Below are 22,333 nucleotides of genomic sequence, written 5' to 3' on the forward strand. Positions count from 1 at the left end.
CCTTATGACACATCCAAGCCCCCTCACTCAATCAGAACACAGGGCTGTGAGGAAACCATCAGATACAGCATCTATCGGCCTCATCAGTCTGCCACTGATAGCACATGTTCATAAAATATATTCAAACATTTCATGATGTTATACAATTTAAAATAAATGAATCGGTGTTTCTTTTCTTTAACACTAAAATCATACTTATTAATGCGACAGATTTGTGCTCAACACCCTGAATAAATAGCTGCAAATACCTTTAATAAAACGACACAGAAATGTAAACTTCACGGTGGCCGTTCTGCAAACATGTCATCTCCGTAAAGCTCTTGCTTTTTAACTAGATTTGTGTAAATCTCTGCAGAATCCGATGAGTGCAGGTGAGCAGGAGGTTGTTTTTCGCACATTAGAGAGAATCCCCTCTGAGCACTCTTTACGGTAAACTCAACCCATTCTCGTCCAGGAACATTACGGGGGTGGGGGGGGGGGGACTCCTATATAAAGTCCAGGGCCGGTTTCTCTGAGTATCATGGCAACTTTTGACAAGAGCCATCCCCCTCTTTATCTACAAAGGGTTTTATTTTTCCAGGGGTGGGGGTGTGGGGGGGGGGGGTTGAAATCTATACAGATGTGGAGTGAGGGGGTTAGTGGTGTTAGTAGCTCATCTCCAGGACAGTCAAATGCACAATCAAGGAGATCAAAGTGTCAATGTGAGCTTAATTACCACCAACCCCACCCCTCACCCCATCAGGCCAAATTACACACACCACCCCCCTCCTGCTCCACCTCTCCCCTATTGCTCCCACCCCCTCCTATCTATAAAATAGTGAGTGAGGATAACAATGCCGTTACTGCTGAGGAGCCGCCAACAGCCCCTCAGCAGTGAGTGCATTCTTGCCCCATCACAGACCCCCCCCCTCTCTCAACCCAACACACACACACACACACACACACACACACACACACACCCCCCCCCCCACCACCCCACCCCTGTCACAAAGGGCCGGCCTATCAGTCAGCCACAGTGGCAGGATGCAGCTTTTCTCCTGGTCGTCTGACAAAAGACGGGGAAAGACACTATCTCCTCTGTGGAGATATGACAATTGTGTGAGCAGAGAGCCCCGTCTGACGATCGGCCTGTTTCCTTATGTCGCACACGCTGAACACACTCATCTCTTTGTGTGTGTGTGTGTGTGTGTGTGTGTGTGTGTGTGTCAGTGTTGAAGGGAAGCACAGGGCTCCACACATGTTACCATTTGACTCCAAACTATCACTTAAAGAGCAGACTGCTCAATCCCAATGTGACAGACAATTGAACAATTATGATGAATTATCTCAAATCGTTCTTCTTCCTGAAAGTGACACGCTCTATAAAAAAGATATACCACAGCATAACTGAAAAATGAGCCCGCACGTGTAAAGATTTTCACATTATTGTCTTAACATCTGTATTGATCTGCTTCCCAGCTCTGATAAATATATGAAGCTGCGCACTGATTGCATGTATAGATTAATGTATGCTTCAGTAAGGACATGAGATGAGCAACATATTTTGCTTGTAAAACATGCATTATAAAAGTCGCCAGAGGCCCTGTGACTGGATCATTTACTTTGTATGATTACGGAGTCATTTAAAAATGTGTTTACAGTTCTTTTATCGACTAAATTGAGAAGAGTCTGGGCAGTCAGCAAGTTATCGATTGAAGGACATGATGTTTCTTCCTTAAAAAATCACCAGAACCATAAAAAGTTATATTTATAGGTACATTTTAAATGAGGACATTTTAGCTTTAAATTGTTTACTACTTACTTAAAAAATAATAAAAAAGAAAAGTTGTTTTTCCAATTTTTTTTAAGAAGAATTCATTAAGCTTCAGCAACACACAGCCCAAGTTGATGCTGTTTTTTGAACCCAGTTGCCTTTATTTTGATTAGGAAAAATAATGTTTTACCATTTGGAAATAAGATAGCATCAGAAAATATTTTTCTACACTTTTTTAGTAAATTTAATAAAAAACTTTTGAGCCATATTTCAAGTCCAGCTCCAGTGAGAAGCCATAAACAGGCAGGTATATTCATGAGGTATTAAGAAGACCAAACTCTCCCAACATGCAGCCAACAGTTAGTACTTGCCCCCCCTCCTCCCCTTAGATGAATCAGGGTTTCGGATTAAGATGATTGTCGGCAAACAGCCTGGTGCCCAGGTCACCGAGGGTCAACTCTTCCTGATGTGTTAATCAGGATTAAAGCCTGCAGGATGGGCCTGGCTAGCAAAATACTACCCCCTTTAACCCCCGCGTTCAGCCAACACACACACACACACACACACACACACACACACACACACACACACACACACACACACACACACACACACACACAAGAGGCCCTGGCTGTAAAAGCACAAACATGGCCCTGTCTTAATCCCCTAATTAAGCGTGCCCCTCCTCACTATTTAACCCCAGAGAGCCTCCTGGCCCTTTGCACTCAGCAGCGTTTGGCCACCTCCAGCAGAGGAACTGCATTGTTTACCGCTGGATTTACTCAGCAGATAAGGAAACCATCTGATGCCCTAAAAAAGGCCCCCAGAAGATAAAGTAGAATAGAATAAGAGCTCTGAGTGGGCTTTGAAGAGGGGAGATCACACTGCCTAATCCCAGGATTGAGAGGTCTTCTAGAGTTCAGCGTGTTATGTGTATGAATGCAGGGAGGAGGTCTGGCAAATTGGATTGTCTCTCTCTCTCTCTCTCTCTCTCTCTCTCTCTCTCTCTCTCTCTCTCTCTCTCTCTCTCTCTCTCTCTCTGTCTTTGAATGGTCTCTGTGGAACTTGGCCAACTCTGAGAGGTTCAGAAGATCACAATAGGAAAAACTAACACGTCAGCCAATAAATGACACTAAATAAAGAAAGTTTAAGGGGATTTAATTACATAACATTTAAATGTATAATCACTTCCGTACTGTTTCATAATCGTCACTTATGTTTGTTTGCTTTATGACTTTTACGACACAGGGAAAATTGTAACTGCCATAACGAATGTGTAATAACAATAATAATGCTGTTTTGTATTGTTTACCATCCATAATGGCTCATATCATCCAGCATGCTGCTTCAATGAGGAGCCCATGCTCACCGTGATGCCTTGTCTCTTACAGGGAATCCTTCTGAAGCGAAGTGGCAAATCCCTCAACAAGGAGTGGAAAAAGAAATATGTCACACTGTGTGATAATGGCGTCCTCACTTACCACCCCAGTTTACATGTGAGTCTGAACACCCCCCCACACACACCTCCTCCTCCCTTCTTCTCTTCTTCTCCATCCCCTCCTCATTCCCTTTTTTTCCAATCGGCTTTATGTGTTCGCTACACTACTGTTTGTACTCGAGGGTGCTGCTGGAGGTTTTAATGTGTGACTTTTTCCCAACCGCTGAGTGCGATTCTGTTGATGGGATTACATTTACCACCGCTGCCGTAGTGAGCTGGATTACAAGCGTATAGGCTCATGAGTCCTACAGAGGCTTATCGCTGTATATCACAGATATATTAGCTAACCCCCGTCACTTTAGGTGGAGTATTAAGAAACGGAGGCGTCCTAGTGGTCATCTCTGTCCCCGGTCTCCCCCCCCCCATTTGGTGTCCATCCCCGGTGCCGTCTAATGGAGACATGGCTGTGCCCGCCGCTCCCAGACTCCACGCTGGCTTGTATTTATAATGGTTCTCGCCGCATGGCAGCAGAGCCTGACCAGCCTCCCACATCCGTCTTTGTCAGAATCCCGCTGGGCCGCTAATACCTCTTAAACACTCGGCTGGCTGGCAGCAGACAGCTCAGGAGCCCCGATGCCACACTCAGAAATACAAAAAAAAACAAAAAACGCCTGCTCCTTCTAGATAAAAATCCTCCCATCGCTCTCTGATCTCCCAGCCCTGCGTTTAAAGATGTTCAGATAATTTGGCGAGGTAAACCGAAAAAAGATGGCCGCAACATCTTCTGTCTAATGAGACAGCCCCAAACTTTGAACACAAGCCCAACAGTTAGACGCGAACCTTGTGTGTGGCCTTGTTGCGCTGACAGTGTGTTAGCGGTTTAATTTACAAGCAGTTATTAGCAGAGCGGAGACGGCGCTACAGTGATGTATGTAATTGACTGAACGGGCTATCTCTTGATCATTACAGCTATTACGGGTCATCAGGGCAATCTATGAATCTATGAATCTGTTGACTTACGGAGGGAGGTGAAATAAGGGAGACAGTTACATTACCGCGGTAACAGCTCCAGCTCGATTTTTGAGCGGTGGAGCGGAGAAGGAGTAAGAAAAAAAAAAAAAAAAAAAAAAAGGGAGGGAGAGAGTGGGATATTGAGGGAGGCAGAGAGAGGGAGGGAGGCAGACTGAGAGTGGAAGAGGGGAACCTTTAATTTCGCAGTCAGCCAAGCCATCCACACAATCACCTTCTGTTAATTCTATCTGCTACATCAATTAAATTGTTTGTAGAAACTAATTGAATGTGGCTTAATCACACATCTTAATAGCTTTGCACGCTTCGATCTGGCTGTTAATTCCAGCAATAAAATGAAATGAGAGCGCTCACTGGGTAATTAGCGAGGAGGCTTGGGAAAGAAATGAGTGCTTTATGACACGGTAATAAAGCAGAGGAGCCGGTGGGGGGACGGCAAAAGGCCGAGCTCGGCCCTATCTGGGTCTGTTTTTTTTCTGCTGAGCCCAATGATTTTCACCTTGGCTTCCCACATTTGGGCAGTAGTCGCGTTAAACCAAATCAAATGCCCAAATTGAAAGAGAATGAGACTGTTTGCATTCATTAAGCCTAACACCTCGCTATGGGGAGAGACGGCGTGGGCACAGGTAATGTATAATGGCTTTACATCATTTTTCCCACCATCACACACCCTTAGTGGAAGGTCCAAGATGGGTTGTGACTAATGGGGATGGAAATTGAATAGTCTTTTAATTTGTTTTTCTTCCATAATTCCTGGATTCTTGTTGGTCCGCTGTGTGTAATCAGATCACTGAATTGAAGGACATGTATGGAAATATTGGGACTATTTACGTGAGTAGAGAACAGGCCATCCTCAACATTTGTCTTTTTCTTTTTTTTTTTACTTTCTGTAGGACTACATGCAGAATGTGCACGGGAAAGAGATAGACCTGCTGAGGACGACAGTCAAGGTTCCTGGGAAGCGACCACCCAGAGCGGTGGCCACCGTCGCCCCCACGGCTAGTCCCAAAACCAACGGGCTCACCAAGGACCGCAGCACCTTGCAGCTGGGCATAGGAAACACAGGTACTATTTCCTGTCCTGGGCTAATGTCAAGAGCAATAAAAGCAAATTGGTAATAATTAAGAAACAGATAAATGTGCAATTCAAGATATTTCTTTTTTACATTCTGGCAAATAATTGAGTCATGATCAGAACATTTCGTTAGCTGCTTTAGCTTCAACTTAAACGTCTAGCTCGACAAGTGTGACGTCATAATGACATATATGACTCAGGATCTTCAAACTCTGATAAGAGAAACGTGTTTTGCTTATTGCTTCATCAGACTTGTGAAAACATACAATGAGCCAAAGACTTCAATATGTGTGAACAACAGTTTGCGTACAAATTAGCAATAGCACACACGACTTCAGGCTTGTAATTAGTGTCTTCAAAAACGATTAACAAACACCTTTTCATGAGCCCGATGAAGCGCCGAGCTAAACGTGTTACTTTTATCAGTGTTAATAAAATATCATGGATTGCATATTTTTAAGGGCTGAGTTTGTTTTCACTATTATATAACACTTTTTGCCAAATTGTTCATCTTTAAAACTCAAGTTTAGAAGTACTTAGAAAACTCTTTTTTTCTTTTCTTTTTGTTGTGATATGGAAAACAAATCCCAGGTATAATGTGTAATGGTTACTCGATGAGTCTTTTATTACTTAACTAATTTCCTACGTCCTCAGTTTGAGATTAATCATAAAAATGGGTCCCAACAGGTTAATTATCTACTTTCCGTATATTTGATTCATGCAAATTAGCTGCCTCATAGTATGCACAATAATTACTTAATGAGCGCCTATGAGAAAAATCTATTAATTCTCAAAATGATCAAGCAGGGGAATTGAAAATTGTGTTTAAACATAATGCCTGTGTTTAAAGAAATATATTGAAAGTTGTTTATTGTGGACCGTTATGCCACCGTGACACTGACCTAGTTATATTTACTCCTCTATGGTTGTAGTGGGGGTCACCGTAACTAAAAACCAGTTTGGTCCTGAGAGTTGTGCCAGGGTTCCTCCACATTTTCAAGTTTAAAAATAGAGATCCTCTCCCAGCGAGCGGGGCCACCAGAGGCTGCAGAGAGAGAGAGAGAGAGTCTGGCAGGTTTACAGAGGGGTAGCCAGTGATTGGATTTAGGGGTTAGGATTAAGAGTAATTAATACTAATTAGCAAAGTGATCCCCGGAGGGAGGCGGGGTCCTCCATCGGCTGTGAAATGGGCACAGTGTTTCCATCGCTCAGGCTAAAGCTAACCGGCCCAGAGTGGGTACGGTGCCAAAGACGGGTCAGCTGGGACCATTAGCACCGTCCAGGCTGGGTTACCGTTAAACCTGGACAAGGTGCTGCCGCCGCTGCACGGGTTAATCAGTCAAAAGCAGGAAGATGTAGGAGTTTACAGAGCAGAGGACGCCGGATATGTTCACCTTGAGCGCTGGGTTGAGGGGAGTCATTGGGGCTCACAAAAGGCCTTGAAAAACAGGACAGAGGATTCAGTGGGGTTTTTTTTTTTTTTGGGGGGGGGGAACAGCAACAACTGGTCTGTTTTTCTTTGTTGTTCATCTCTCGGATCTCAATGACAAACTCCAAAGATTGTCAGTCGCCATCCATTCGTGCATCCGGGAACAATGTGTGGGAGATTTGCCTTAATCTCCACTTAGGAAAAGAAAGGTTACAAATCACATCAGGTCTCTCTCTGGGTGGAGGACCCTCTTCTGATTATGCGATCGGGATTTTGATTTCATTAGACGTGCAATTGATGAAGGGAACAAAGGGGTAATTTTTCATTCACGGCGCCCCAAATCACAAGCCTTGTCTGTGCCTTTGGTAATTCATTCATTCCTTAGATCTAAAGACCTTTATAATCACCGGGAGAAGAGGGATAGCGACGGAGAGGAGGGAGGGGCGGGGCGGATGGGGGAGATGGGGGAGATGGGGTAGATGGGTAGATGAAGAAGAGAGGCCGAGAAGACAGAGAGTAAATGAGAGAACGCATGCGCCCCGCAAGTTATGTGGAGCGGCCAGGTTTAATTCCTCTGCTGGGTGCTGAGCGGAACCATTTTAAATATGATCCTCCCGGTTAACACGCATCCTGTCGTGTCACCGGCGACAGATACGTTGTACCAAAGTATTAATGGGCCCAGTCACTTTGAATCAATCCTGTGGGGGAGAGAGAGATGTATGTGGAAGAGGTGGAGGTTTCAGGAGAGTGTAGAGCTTCCTTCCTCACTCTGCTCCACTATTTGTCTCCAGCTCTAGTCTTTAGAACCAGTAGAACCAGTAGCCACATACTCACTGACCAGCAGGGCCTTCCAGTGCCACTTCTATTTCCAACACTGGTGCAATCTGTCCTCCTTTGAGAACTATAGAGAAGTGGTTCCCAACGTTTATTTTCTGGTTTTCCTATTAGATGGGATCCAGTACTCAAGTTTGTCCATTTTAAACTGATTTTAACTGTTGTTTTCACCATTAATATATAAAAAAGGATATTATCAGATGATAATATCACTTACGGTGGCAGAAGCCGGATGTTTTAAACATATAGCCAGCACTTTTATTTGACCACTTTTATTCATTTCAATTTTTTCAAATCAGTTGAGCTTCTGCCCAGTTTTTCCATGAATCCTATGACAGCTGTGGAAGTACACCTGGCTCGTCCAAACTGTGACTGAAAATAATAATAGCAAGTTAACAGAAAATAATAGGTCGATTTAAGTGTAAAAAAAAGGCTTCTCACAGGCCTCAAACCCTGAATTTGACAGATTCATCCACCTCAATCTACTCCATTCACATTGCTGTCGCTGTTTATACTACTTCTATTACTACAACTACTAAATCTAAAGCTTTCAGCTAGCTAACTGTTGCTAAATAAAGTAGCATATTCAACTTGGTCGATTGTAAATAATCTGAATAGCTGCTGGGTTACTATTCCCGCCTGGTTGCAAATAGACCCTTTTTTAAACGTACCTAGATTAATCTCTTACGTCAAAATATCATCAAATTCATAATAACAGTTCTGAAAATGTCAACAAACACAAATTTGTTTACTGAGAATAGGCCGAGAATAAACCATATCTTAAGGCCTAAATGACTAAAAAAATCTATTTTAGATTTGTCCTAAAAATGAGATATTCTAACAAGGAAAGAAAATAGGATGGTATTTTAGTACAAAAGGGTTAAAGTAGAATCATAAAGTTGGTTTAATGCATACAGTTTTTGTATAAAGACACTATATGATTCACAGATATGAGTTGTGTGTGGACTGGCAGCAGCAGTGTAGAGGGGTGGGGGGGTGGAGCGTCTGTGCGTTGGTCAGGATGATGATGGTGGTGGTGGTGGTGGTGGTGGTGGTGGATTACACACAGCCGCAGATGATGTGCTGCCCGGCCCACATTAGCATGAATGCTTCATTATCCCACTACTTGTACATAATGGCAACATCTCCACGGAGGGGTCAGGCCTCGTCACGGCTCATCAGCCCACTGACGGCCCGGCCTAAAGAGAAACGAGGAGCAAGGCGGCGCTGCTCCCCGCTAATCCATCGCCTCTACTTAACGCCTGCAGAACACACTTTATGGCTTTAGTTTTACACGAGACGATACAGTCAGCAAGAAATATTCATAAGAGTGCTTTGTATTTAAGTATTTATTGTTATTTTTGTGAAGAATTCTGCAAAAATGAACCATGAAATCTTATAGAAGAATCTGTGTAGCAACATCTTTGATTAGAAAAGTATGAATTTGAATTTAGTTGAACAGGAGACCTTCCTCTTTGCTGACGTTGTTTTTTATTACAATATTTAGATGCAGTGTTTGAAGTAGTATTAATATATTTAATTAAGTTAAAGTAGAAATGCCACAAAGTAAAAATTCTCTAATAAAAGTAAAAGACCATCATCAAAATGTTATCCAAGTACAGAAGAAACTATCAAAACTACTTATTGTGTAGCAGAATGGCGGCTGTCATTGTTATATTATTAAATATTAGATTATTATTACTGATGCATAAAGGTGTGAGAAGCATTTGATGTTGTAGTTAGCTAAGGTGGAGCATTTTTTTACAACTTTATGTTTGGTAGTTTAATCTATCAAAATGGAAGATATTAAAAAAGTAAAAATGCTTAAATGCTAAATATTAATTTATAAAGTAACTAAAGCTGTCAAATTAAGATACATTACAAGTCTCTCAAGTAGAATGGAGTAGAAGTATAGAGAAAAACTCAAGTAAAGTACCCCTATAATTATACTTACGTACTTTAATTGTGTAAATGTACTTTTATTCACTACTACTATCTACATTTAATGCAATTTTAAAACTAAATGTCTTTATCGCTGTGGAATTTTTATAGCAAAAATACATGACAAAACTAAGGTTTTCAGCAAATGTCAGAACATCATCAAAATGATAAGACGGCCTTTATGAAGCAGCACGATCATGTTTACAGTCTTACCTTTCTACTCCGAAAATGTTCCGTTGCATCATAGTTTTTTTATTATCCCTAACATGTATTGCATTAAAATGTAATAAAGCTTGATGACTCTAAAGTCACTTACACTATACCTGAAGTTAGCAACATTCAGGATGACATCTAACCCTCTGGACATCAGGTCCATCATCAGTGTGAGTCCACCACAGAGGCTGCACTGAGGCTGGTAGACTCACTGCAGTCAGGCCAGGCTGGAGCTGAGACTATACGCTGCTCTTTTAATGCCACAAGCTGATTATTTCTCCACTGTAATTACATTATCCTCCCCTTTATGCAGGAGTGGTCTCTGGGGACTAATGGATACAGCCATGTATAATTCATTAATCATTAGCATCTAATTTGACAATTAGACCTGATTGTTGAATTTTAAATATCAATGTAACTTGTCTTGTAGTTATCTAACAGTTTTTTTTTTACCTGTTCGTATAGAAGTCAAACGTCACGCTTCTGAAATAAAGAAATGTAGGATTTTTTAGGATTCTTTAGGAGCAGAAAATACAATAACGTCTAAACAACGATTAAACATTTATCTGTATAAATGAGGATTTTGCTAAAAACAACGGTACAGATGTGTTTTTTTATAAATCATTATTGGAATATTCTTATTTTTTTTAAAGAAATTTTAGAAGCATCAAAAGCCTTTTTTTCTAGAAGTTATCAGCTGATAGAATCATTCCTCTGCCACTTTAATCTTTTTAAAAACAAAGTTTCACATTTTCTTTTCAGTACCCCTACTCCTCAGCTCTCTCCCCCATCCTCCTCCTCCCTCCTCTCCTCCCTCCTCCTCCTCCTCCTCTGCTCTGATTTCAGCATGCTAATTTAGTCGGTGCTCCTCAGCGTGATTCCCTCGCTCTCTCTCCCGTTCTTGCTGCGATTCTGCTCCCTCCCCTCTGGGACCTGAAGATTAATATTCCTGGGCCCAACAAGATAATTACTGATACTAATTAGACATGATTATGTGAATTTGATACACTTATTACTCTAGATAATGAGTAGGACATATTATCCTAACAAGCACCCGTGCCGCTTAGTTTACTTTACACGCGACCCACACACTATATTTTCTGTTATTGTCACCTCAATCAGAAACTCATATTCTCTGGTAATTATTGAATAGAAGGTCCTGACGTTTGATACCTGCAATATGAGAAGTCATTGTTGAGAAAATCAGAGATATGGTTTGTTTTCCAAAACAAAAAAATATAACCATATAATGCCTATTTACCACATTAAATTGTGTTGTTTTCAGAATGGAGTTGTGCAGCCTGTAAAGGAGTTTATGTTACAACTTTTGGGGTAAAAGTACTCTGAAAAAATACTTTTCTGATGACTAATTTCATTATTAAACAACCCACCAACCTTTAGTTGTAGGCCATACAAAATATGCTCTAAATAGTGTAACGTTAATTAATTTCACAAGGAAAAAAATCCCACTTTTTTAAACAGATTATTGTATTACATGACACGGTAACACTCAGTTTGATGCATTGTAACTCCGGAGCAGTTCATCTGATTCCCCGCACATGACTGGAAGTGTATCGATGAGTTCCTGTGAGTAGTTAGGATGTGTCGTAGCGACTGCTCGCGAACAGGAGGGGAAAGGACCCCACATGGTGCAGCCTAGCCCATGAATTAGTAAAGAGAGCCAGGCGTCCGTGGCTCGCCTGATTGGAAGTTAGGGAGAGAACGCCTGCTGACGCCAGCGGAGATCGATGTGGCAGTCAGAGGGATGAGGCGAGATAATTAGCGTTCAGAGTGTATCTTGTTAATTAAGGGCTAATTAGAGGCAGAGGCGGAGGGAGACGGGTTTTCGTGCGTGTGTGTGTGTGAGGTAGTTGATGGAGGGATGTGCACAAATATGGCGTGTGTGTGGAAACTACAAAAAAAACTGTTAACTCAGTTGCATCATTATTACTTCTTTACAGACTTTTGTGTGGAACGAAGACAAAATCCTATCAGGGTTTAGAAATCAAACGGATGTAGAGAACATCATAAAAATAATCAGGATTAATGTTCATGTCTCTGTGTCTTATTTTCCAGGTGCTCCTCACTCCAACAGCAGCTCATCCCTCCAGACGGGCGCGTCGTTGTTCAGCGGCAGTAAAGACGGCATGCACCAACGCTCCTTCTCCGTGTCCAGCGCCGACCAGTGGAATGAAGCCATCAACACCAGTACAAGCAGCGGAGCCCGTAAGAAACTCCACCTTCTCCGCTCACATCCCCCTAGAATCTCCTCCCAAAGTCTTCACCATGCATCGTGCAAACAAAATGTAACATAACGAGAGTGATTTTAAAACCCCCAAAAAGGAAATGGATCTGATCTAGAGGTGAGATGTGTGTGACCTGGAGACGCCATTTCCCGAGCGTCTTACACAGGTGGAGCACTTTTTTATTCTAATGAGGTGATCAGGGCTGTGATCGCTGTGACCTTTTTGGCTGCTGCTCTCTGATAGAAGCGCCGCGTTCGGAGGAGAGGAACGCTGAAGGTTAACTTCACTGCATCTCCACTCGCTGCCTCTGCGTCACATCGCACCTTGTCACTGTACTTGAGCGATTTGAGATAATGTATTCACCATGCATGTCTACACCCTCCCCCCCCCCAGCCACCCACCCACCTCCCATCCTGTCTTTACCTTCCATCTTACTCTTATACCCCCCCCCCCTCCCTCCTCCCTCCTTCTTCTTCTGTTTTCCTCTCTTTTTTTTCCTTCCGAAGAGGAAAATGAATGCTTTTTGGGGGGACCATTCATCACCAGTTATTTCCCTCTCTTTGTGGTTGGCAGTAAAAAAGCACTTAAATGCACATCAACAGAATAACAGTCATTTCCATGCATGTTTGCACTCTGGTAGTTCTCATTAGCGCGGCGGCGGCTCCCCCCTCCCCACGGGCTCCCAGGGGCCCCGGCAGTTTAAAGAGCGCACTTTACGAGCGCTGCTGGAGTCCAACTGCACGGCCCTCGTGGTTCCGCAGACAAGACTGTCTCTCATTTGGAGCTGCCAAACGATCAATTCTGCCTGGACGCAGGCACTTCCATCACCCCCTACCCCCGTCTCCCATCAGCAGCATGCCCAAAGCAGAATTACTTAGATTCGTGGGGTCCTCAAATAAATGAGCGCGAGTGTGTGTTGTGTATGTGTGTGTGTGTGTGTGTGTGTGTGTGTGTGTGTGTGTGTGTGTGTGTGTGCGTTCTCGCTGATTTTTTTTATTTTTCTTGAGTGTGTTTGTGTGTTTGAGTTTTTTCCAAGGAGGAAAAAAAAAACTGGATGTTTGTGAATTTGCGTTTGTTGGACGGTTCTGCAGAGGACAAATAGGAACTCCTAAACGTTGTGCTGAGAAAATACAGAGGCCCAGTATTTCCCATTTTCATGTTTGGTAAACTGAGAAGCCCCTCCGATATTAACATAGCTCATTAACCAGCATCCAGTCTTCAACTAAATCAGATCCACACTTTTGCTCCTTTATTCTGTTTTCTTCAATTATTTTCATGCTCCTCTTAAGGTAACCACAAATGAGCTCGAATGGGGCAAATGAGCTGAAAATAATAGCAGAAACGTTGCGTCAAATGATAGATATGTTGCTCGTCCTCGGGAAGGAGTGTCTCTGTAATCAGTGCATAGTCAGTGCAGACAGTTTAACGCTCTCGTAATGTACTCTGGAAAGAAACATCTTTTGTGGCTGAAAAACTTTCCCCCGGAATATCTTCTTTTTATGTCTCTTCACAATTTAAGAGTTTAAATTACGGCAGCAGAATATAGTGTAAAGTGACTGGAGTATCCGAAAACAAAAAACTTGATTGAAACGCGACCCTTCTTATCTTTCATCCTAATGTGCCTTCAATAATCAATAGAGGGAGTTCCACGGTGAAGCCTGCTCATGTTTTGCCGTTTGAATTGACTTGAACTCGGCCCAATCACTCCATTATCCTTGGTGAAGGTTGCAGGTTAACATAAAATGTGATTCTGAGATGCAAAAACAGCAGATTGATGATTCACTGGAGAAATGAATGCATCTTAGCCAGGTAACCATTTCCATATTATTTAAAGAATGTCCTCATTTGTAAACCTACTGAGCAAAGGCAGAAGCCGAGGCAGTAACGTCTCTTGAATATTGAGCGCAGATTTTTGATTAAATCCCGGCCCAATTTTTTTCTATTGCTTGCATTCATAAAGGCAGCCATTCTTAATGCGGCGGACGCTTGTTTAGATCCCGCTCTTCCTTCGTACGCCTCAATCTTTGAGCCTGAATTAAAAGCAAGGGGGCTCAAACAGTCGTCTGAGCAGCTTGATGGGCTCGCTGATGACAATAACTTAAGTCATGGTCAAAGTGTGAGTGATGTCACATCTCCAAAGGCAAAAGATTACCGTAGAGCAGTGCTCTCCGTAGGTAATGATTCAATAATTAATTCAATACTATCCTGTTGGTAGAAGAGAGATCGCTTGGTTCACTGATCTCATAGCCCAAAAAAATATAACAAGTGAAATTATGCAAAAAATCGGTCCCAAAATGTAATAAAAATGGAATATCTTCTATTAGAACACAAAAAATGTTGATTTACTAGTTAAGTTGATTACAATTTTGATTATGAGTTAATTTATTCACAGTTTCCATCCTCTCAAACATGAGGATTCATTGCGTTTCTTTGTCATATATGATAGTAAGTTGAACATCTTGTGGATTTTAGACTGTTTGCCTGACAAAATAAGCTATTAAAAAATGCCATTTTATGAACTGGGAAATCCTAATTTTTTACTTTTTTCCCACATTTTCTGGAAAAATTACATTAATTAAGAAAATAATCAGGATATTTGTCCATGTTGAAAATATTTGTCAGTCCCAGACCTAATGGGAAGAGCAATATTTTAACTTTTTACTATGTGAGTTTGAATACTAATTTGCAATTTCATAATTCTGCGCTAATTATAGTAACAGTATATTTGTCCACATTGCACAGCCCTCCATGAAAAGTTTACTGAAAAGATACCTTTCTTTCATTTCTTTCCCGTCTTCCAAGACTTTAATGCTGCAACTCTCTGCTCGGTGGTAATTTATATATAAGTGCTTTTTTCTCCTCCCGAGTTTGCATATCAGGACACAGGTAGTTAATGCACGGATAGCCTTCTCCTGTGGCACCGTGTTTTACACCTTGCCCTCCCGATGTGAGGGTGATAGCATGTGGGGCGTTTGATTTCTACGCCAGGCCGTAATGAAGTTTGACATTTAGTTTGGAGAGAGCAGCGGAGCGCGATCAGGCCTTGATTAGTACGCTCTAATTGAGGATAATAAGGGGGAGGCGGTGATTGTTTCTAATTTTTGCCATTAATTGCAGCCGTTGGCTTTGATTGAGGACAGGCAGGGCTGCCATGTCAAGGGGCCTGGCGGAATCATAGTGCTCCTCACCCGGAGCCTCTTGAATAACAATGAAATGACTCCCCCCCTCCCCCCTCTCTACATCCCCCTTTCTCTGCCTCTCTCTCTCACCCTTTTTTTTTTTTTTTCATTCTCATTCATTTTCTCAGTGTGGCATTGGTAAAGGCAGGAAGCTGTTAGCGGCCCCCTCTTTGTCTCACCCGTAGTCTTCATCCTGTTTAAACTGTCATCTCCATAGTGGCAGCGTATTACGCTCTAATCACAGGTTAGGCCCATACCTTTTTTTTTCGGCTGCCCAGGTGATATTGTGCTGAGTGGGAGAGAGACTCCTGATCCCCAGTGTGCTTCATTACCCGGCTTGGTCCTGATGGCCCTCATACACACTAACAGCCAGCTAATAACGCCACAGTGGATACTCTGCTTTTTTGAATCAATCCGGTTCTAACTTCATAATTCTCAATTTAAGAAATATAATCTACCAGTCATGCATAGTTTAGAGCTGAGAGCCGCTTAAAGGCAGGAGCCTTTACATTATATAGAACCATTAGGTTTCAGGTGCTTTGATATTGTTGCTCAGCGATGTGTGCTGTGGTTTGATCCATTATCTGCTCCTATACCTTCATGGTGCAGACTTCTTAAAGCCTGATCGCTGCAAACAAAGGGAGGTGCATTACCCCGCATATGTTTCAGGTGCAGGAGGTGCAGGATGAGCAGGGGCCAGGGTCATTTTCCACAACATTAGGGGCAGAAATTGATAATTAGAGGTGTTTATGACACGGTTTGGGCCCCCCCTCCCCCGAGGGGCCAGCCCTCCCCTTTAACCTCAAGCGACATTAAACAAATGCTGGCTGTCACGTCGGAGGCAGGTCGGAGCTCGAGCCTTCCACCCGCCATACGGAGCTGTGCTGGCGGGACAGACGCTGGGATGGAGAGGGAGGAGGAAGCAGAGGGTGGGAGGAGGAGGAGGGGGGGGGGGGGGGGCACATGGAGGACCCCTGTGCCCCCAGCTGTCTGAGCCAGCTAATGACTCGTCTCAGGGGGGCTGTTGTAAGGGAGCAGGGAAATTGAAACAGACGCCTCGACGAGGAGCTGCTACATGTGTGGCTGCGTGCTGCCATTCAAAACGCCCGAGAGCTCACTTAATGTATGTAGTCCAGCACAAGCACCAATGCTACGTTTATTATCGCGATGGCGGAGAGTCATTATGATGATTACCGAGTAGCACTTTACTATTTATGCTAAGGATGGTCACTTATTTTCTAATAAATTAAAGATACCAGTAGTTATAAACCATTTTTTTTTTTTTCCCGGCAGTGACATTCTTGTTTGTTTACATCCTGCTCTCATCATGATTAATCTCTAAGTCGTGTACAGACATAACAATGTGTGTCTCAGGTGTTGACTGCCTCCTATGTTTTGCCCACGCTCAAACAATGCCTCCCCCGGCCGAGAGCTTCCCCCCCCGTTAGCATCTTCAGTCCCCTGCTGAGCCCATCTTACTCCTCCAAGACAGCCCCATCTCCCTAAAGGTAATGACCGAATTAGGCCTAATGTTGTACACTGGCTAATGGCACAGCGCCGCACATTACAGCATGTGCAACTGGCAACGACAACAGCAATAATCCCTGAGCCCCTTGTCCTCCTGCACTCCACCCCTGGGGCTGGGGACGGTGCACGGGGAAATGAATGGAGTTTGCCACACTACAATGAGCTTTTGATGGGAGACAATGGAGGAGGCTGCCAGCACCACACAGGGTGGTAAAGGGGAGAGCAATATGGGGGCCCATCTACCGGCACCTCCCTCCCTGCTTCCCCAAGGGCCCTGGCCCCCCTGCTCCCAGATTCATAATGGCATCCGGAGGGGGAAAGAAGGGAAAGTGATGTCAAATGTCAGGAAATCAGAAAGATGGCAAGCTGACAACCCCCCCTCCTATCGGCCCATCGCTCCTATCCCTTTGGCCAACGGTAGCACAGGTTAATATCACATTTATAAAATCACTTACAAGAAACAAAGCCGGCTCTTAGCCCCCTGTCACTCTCAGACAGTCGTATGGAGAGCTTTGCCGCGGGCTAACTTAGGTAGCCATTTGTTCACTGATAGCCCCGTTACCTGTCCTTCACTCTCTCTAAAGCCACGCGGTTACTTTTTGGAGCAAAACACAGGCGACTCCAACTCTTACTGCCGTGGACACATTTTTTTTTTTTTAGGATGTGACAAGCCCGCCTCCACTTTGCATGGTGCTTTTCAATGAAGCTCATAATGTCATTCATTATTCATAGCTCAGTGTCATTTCACAATGATTCATGCGTTGATAGATTCGATACATAATCGTACATTTTATGAGTTGAATAAGTTAAATTGAAGCTGCCAGCTTAGTTTATTTTTAAAGACATGGTTTCCCATTTTTCAAATCTGTCTCCATTTTAAACTTTTCTTGTCTTCGATGTCTGTCTTCATACTGGACATGGAGCTTCAGCTGAGAGCAATGAATACAATTAATAGCGGACTAATCAGCAGTCCTCATTAAGCACAAAAAAAAGATCTTCACCCAGAGCCAACATGATGCTACAGCACTCTGATAGAACAATTTCTAGTTGATATTTCATCAAATCATTTTTATTTTTAAATTGGACACTCTTGGATGCTCTTCATCCGTCCTTCTGCAGTTCATTATCTTTATATTATGGTTCATCATAGCAATACATATTAATATTAATTTTGTTCATTTTTTTTGTTTCCCTTAATTTTTATCTAGACAAAACCTTTTGTCTACTGTTTTTGTCAAATTTATATATTCTAAACTAGTTTTGAAAGGTCTTTGAAGTTGAACAGCTGAATCAAAGATGTCATTTTTGTGACTGCACATTACATTCATAAAAATATATCTCAAAGTGTTTTTGAGCTTGGTTTTCGACATGCTTTGCTGGTAAATCATCTTTAACAAAGCGTCAGTGTTTGAAAACTTCAAGAACTTGTAACAATGACACACTAATGGGGCAGGTGCATTTAAAGAGCTTCATAGAACTATAGACTCCTGAAGCATTACAATTTCTTTGGTGTGTTTTGTGGAGTTAGTATGGAATCTCTTTAAGATGAAGCTGTGAAACTTAAACTTACCTACATAAGCAGTGAATATTAAACTGAGAAAAAAAATCCAATCTACCCTGTTTATTTAACATACAGATTAATAATTGTTTTCCTTGTCTGTGTTTTTTTTCAGCTAATGGGATGAGTGATCCTGCGACTTCGTTTGTGGGCAGCGCCACGAGTCCTAAACTTGAGCCACCTCCTTCGCCGCACGCCAACCGCAAGAAACACAGACGGAAAAAGAGCACGGGCATCACAAAGCCAGACGGCTTATCTGCAGGCAACGAAGGTACGGCACTATCGCATCGCTACAGTTCTGAAATGATCAAAAACTTCTGAAACAAAAAGGGAAATGGTCTGTGAGATACAGAGATGCCAATAACTGTGTTTGCATCCCCATGTTTTTATGCCCATTTCTAACGGCCACTAAGGCTTCCATCACTGAAGAGACTGAAAATATAAAAATGTCATATTTCCATCACACTTTTTAAAATGATTTTCCACTTTTATTTCATCTGGGTACGCCCTCTTCCTCATCATTGTTTTAATGGCACCTGAGTTAGGATTAAGAGCCACTTACTATTTATCTTGAAGTGGTGGATGCAAATGGTTAAAATTTGCGCTAAATATCTGGAAACCTGTAGAGACCTGGGGTTAATTACCTGGTAGTGCAGGTACAAAGAATGAGAGTTCACTTACCCAATAATTGATAATATAATAGCTAATAATTTATTAATTAAATATTACAGTTCTATGTGCAGCACATTGTTCCGACAAACCAACACTATTAGATCTGTTTTGCTGTTGAGAAGCCAGAGAAGGATAACGTCCTTATAGGTGCATAAGCGACTTCTATTGGTGGGACTGTATCCCTACCCAGAGGGGGGGGGGATTTGGGTGAAAGCATGGACCTGAGCATCAACGCCCTCCCAGTGAAGTCCATACCTGGCAGGTTAAAGGAAGTAGTAAAGTGTAACAAGCAGGCAAAGAGCGGAGGTAATGTCAAGGGTTACACTGGACTTGGCATGATGTCATGAGTGTACGTGAGAATCGCAGGATGACATTTCACTCGAACATCACTTGTATCAAACCAGGGGAGGACTTTTTCTTTTGCAAACACTTTCCAATGACAGCTTCTCTGATGGTTCTGTCTAACGAGCTATCTGGCGGGTCAGTTTAATGCAGGGGAACTGCACCGTACTGAATTAGGATTTCAACTTCTCACACTGATCAGATTTCTCAGACCTTCTATATTGGGATTGACTAGGCCTCTTCGGCACATGAAGGTGTGTAGTTTTGTATATCTGTGTCCCCCCCCCCCCCAGCACAGTGCACACTATCCGCCCCCCGTTTCTTCCAGCGTAGTCTGAGAGGCCTGATCTCCAGAAGCCGTGGCCCTTCCTCAGCAGGGGAGTGGCAGTCGGCTCTCCACCCAATTAATAATGATTCTCCAGCCCAATGATGAATGGAGTACCCTAATTGGATGGCATTGTGAAAGCACTGGGACGCATTTCAGAGGCCATAAAACCGATGTCACCGGAGCGGGATGATCAATCAACAAGATTGATACGCTGGATAACAACAACAATGGCATTGACGCCTCCTAAATGGGGCTTGGCATTTATAATCATTATGCTTTTTTATCATGGTCTCTGACAGCTTCTCTTGAAAGTCTGAATGGGTCCGTTGACCACATTGTTGTTTGGAGGGAACATCATCAGCATCTCGGAGATAAGTGGTGTGAGATGAGTGCTGCTGTTTTTGTGGTTGGAGTGGTATGTGGTCACCTCAGAATACTGGTGGAAGTTAATCTCAGATCTGATCATTTTGTACTTCTGTTTTATTTGACATTACGTAGTTCTTAATGGGACCTGGCTCATCAAATCTCCTCGATGAGCGCCCTACACAAGGATAGTTGACGTTGGATGACTCCTGGACTTCCTGAGGAGGAAATCTAAGAGTAATCAAACAGGAGGAGGCAGATTCTGAATGTTTCTCACGTCATCAAACACGCACACTGTTTTCTATCTCATTCATTGTTCTCCGCGAGGTTTTTTCCATTAGCATCACCTTGTCTGTTCTGCTGAATGCTCTGGAAATACAGATGTATCGCTTACACATTGGATTCACCCAAGTCTGGGATGTGAGTTGTGTCTCCTGTTGGAAGAACGGATGAGAGAGGAGAGGAGAGGAAAGGGAAAGCAGAGGAGAGGTGGGATCCTTGAATAAATTGCCATCAGTTTATCTCATTTACGGGGCAATCAGAGGCGTGCAATGCAGGCTGAAATTGAATTTTAGTAGTTGTGAAGCATCATAAATCAAAACAGCGTGCACGTCTTAAGGTGAGAAATCATTTTGGTCAACATTGGACGTGTGGGATGTTGGAGGGAGCTTGGAGAAACTGTTGCTGCAACATCATTTCCAAATATTGTACTACAGTACTCTTCTACATGGCTGCAGGAGTGTTTTTATAAACTCAAGTTTGTCACTATTTAGGATAAATGACGGACAGTAGATGCAAATATATATTTTATGCAAACGTTCAAATAGGGGTTAAAACCACAATTGAACCTTTTGTATTTGATTTGAAAACACATTTATTTCAAATCAATGCAAAGCTGTTTTTTTTGGATAATGTATAAATTCCCTGTTATGTCTACGGTGCTACAACTTCCACCAAAGATATGCACAATGGACACAGTCCCTAATATCCTATGCACTGTCAGAGCTGTGTGGTGTAATGAACTTCTCATGTGCTTAAAGAATGATGCAGGATGCATGGCGAGACAACTGACAGCCCCGTAATGTGTTTCCCAGCAGCCGCCCAGCGACGAGCTTTTCTCGGTGTGTCGCTCGCCATAAACCCACTGGAAAATCGATGGCCGATAAAGAGTTGTGTTCAGGGGGAGCCCCCTCTGATTAATGCAGACTGTCAGGGAGCATCATTAATGTATTTCTCTTTTAAAGAAAGTGTATCAAATGCTCATTGTTTTGGGGGGTTTAAGCTTGTCCAATGTGAGCAGAAAGGGAGGTGCAGGAATGGAGGGGAGTCGTGGCTCCTGATTCCTCCAGGTTTATGGAGGACGGTATTTACTTTTCGATAAGGTCACAGATCAACAAAGACAAATCCACATGAGCTGAGTGTTTGACTGAATGCTTTTAATGTAAAGAAGGCGTTAAAGTGTTTGTTTACATCGACATCACAAGATTTCATTTGAAGCAATTTTCTAGACGGACAACCAATTAAACCAGGTCGATTCAAACTTTACTCGCGTTTTTTGCACATTTTATGCCCTACAGTTCTAAAAGAATAGAACGGACTGAAGGAAGCATTACTCTCAATGCATGACATGCCCTCCACACGCTATAATGAACTGAAATGTGCTGCAGAGCATCGGGTTGGTAACAGAGGGACTGGGGGCAATTTATTTTGACAAACTACATTATTGAATTAAATCGTAAATTGGTTAATAACCTCTTGTTTAATGAAAGATTCAAAAATGGATTTTAATCAAGTAGTTTTATTTTGCTGATTGAATGATTGGAAGGACTCATCCACTGGATTGTATTCGTGATTATCACAGGATAGGAGATTCATTTGTCAAGAAAGAGGAGTCCTTAACCTAAAATAGAATCCTAAAAGGATGTTTGCAGTCTGCCCTTATGAAATCTTATCTGCTCAATAGGAACAAAATCTTGACATAAATGCATACGTGTAGTAAGATGAACACTGGTGGAACGTGACCCTAAAACTTTGATGACTAAAAATGAATGCATATATTACATGTCTTAACTAGGCTTCCACTATTTTTATAAATAAATCTAATTCTGCTCAAAGAGATGACTTTATGTCTTTAAATGAACATAATGAAAGATATGCAAACGTTTAACATTGGTTAAAACAGAAGCATGTTTGAGCTCTCGGTTGTCATCAGAAGATGGAGGCTGTGATCACGTTCCATTGGGAGAAGGCGGTGCAGCATCATACTGCACACAACCTAATGTGGGTTAAATGGAATCAATGGCATGGTCACTAGTAATTGGACAGTGAAGAATTAGCTGCAATAATCACAACTGGCCATTCTATACTATTAAAAGTAATAAGACTTTGTTCCCAGAAGCACTTTGCA

At 42.5% G+C, this 22,333-nt stretch overlaps 1 protein-coding gene across 1 annotated transcript in view; it reads left to right on the forward strand.

The window, feature by feature from the left end:
* Positions 1-22,333, forward strand: part of agap3 (ArfGAP with GTPase domain, ankyrin repeat and PH domain 3) — a 116,286-nt gene that overhangs the window by 72,664 nt on the left and 21,289 nt on the right. Inside the window, exons 10-13 of the mRNA XM_054626965.1 lie at positions 3,145-3,249; positions 5,114-5,285; positions 11,788-11,937; positions 18,337-18,492. Of these exons, the coding sequence (XP_054482940.1) occupies positions 3,145-3,249; positions 5,114-5,285; positions 11,788-11,937; positions 18,337-18,492 (583 nt within the window). The remainder of the gene's footprint in view (positions 1-3,144; positions 3,250-5,113; positions 5,286-11,787; positions 11,938-18,336; positions 18,493-22,333) is intronic.

Source organism: Anoplopoma fimbria, chromosome 3 (genome assembly GCF_027596085.1).
Source record: "Anoplopoma fimbria isolate UVic2021 breed Golden Eagle Sablefish chromosome 3, Afim_UVic_2022, whole genome shotgun sequence".
NCBI lineage: Eukaryota > Metazoa > Chordata > Actinopteri > Perciformes > Anoplopomatidae > Anoplopoma > Anoplopoma fimbria.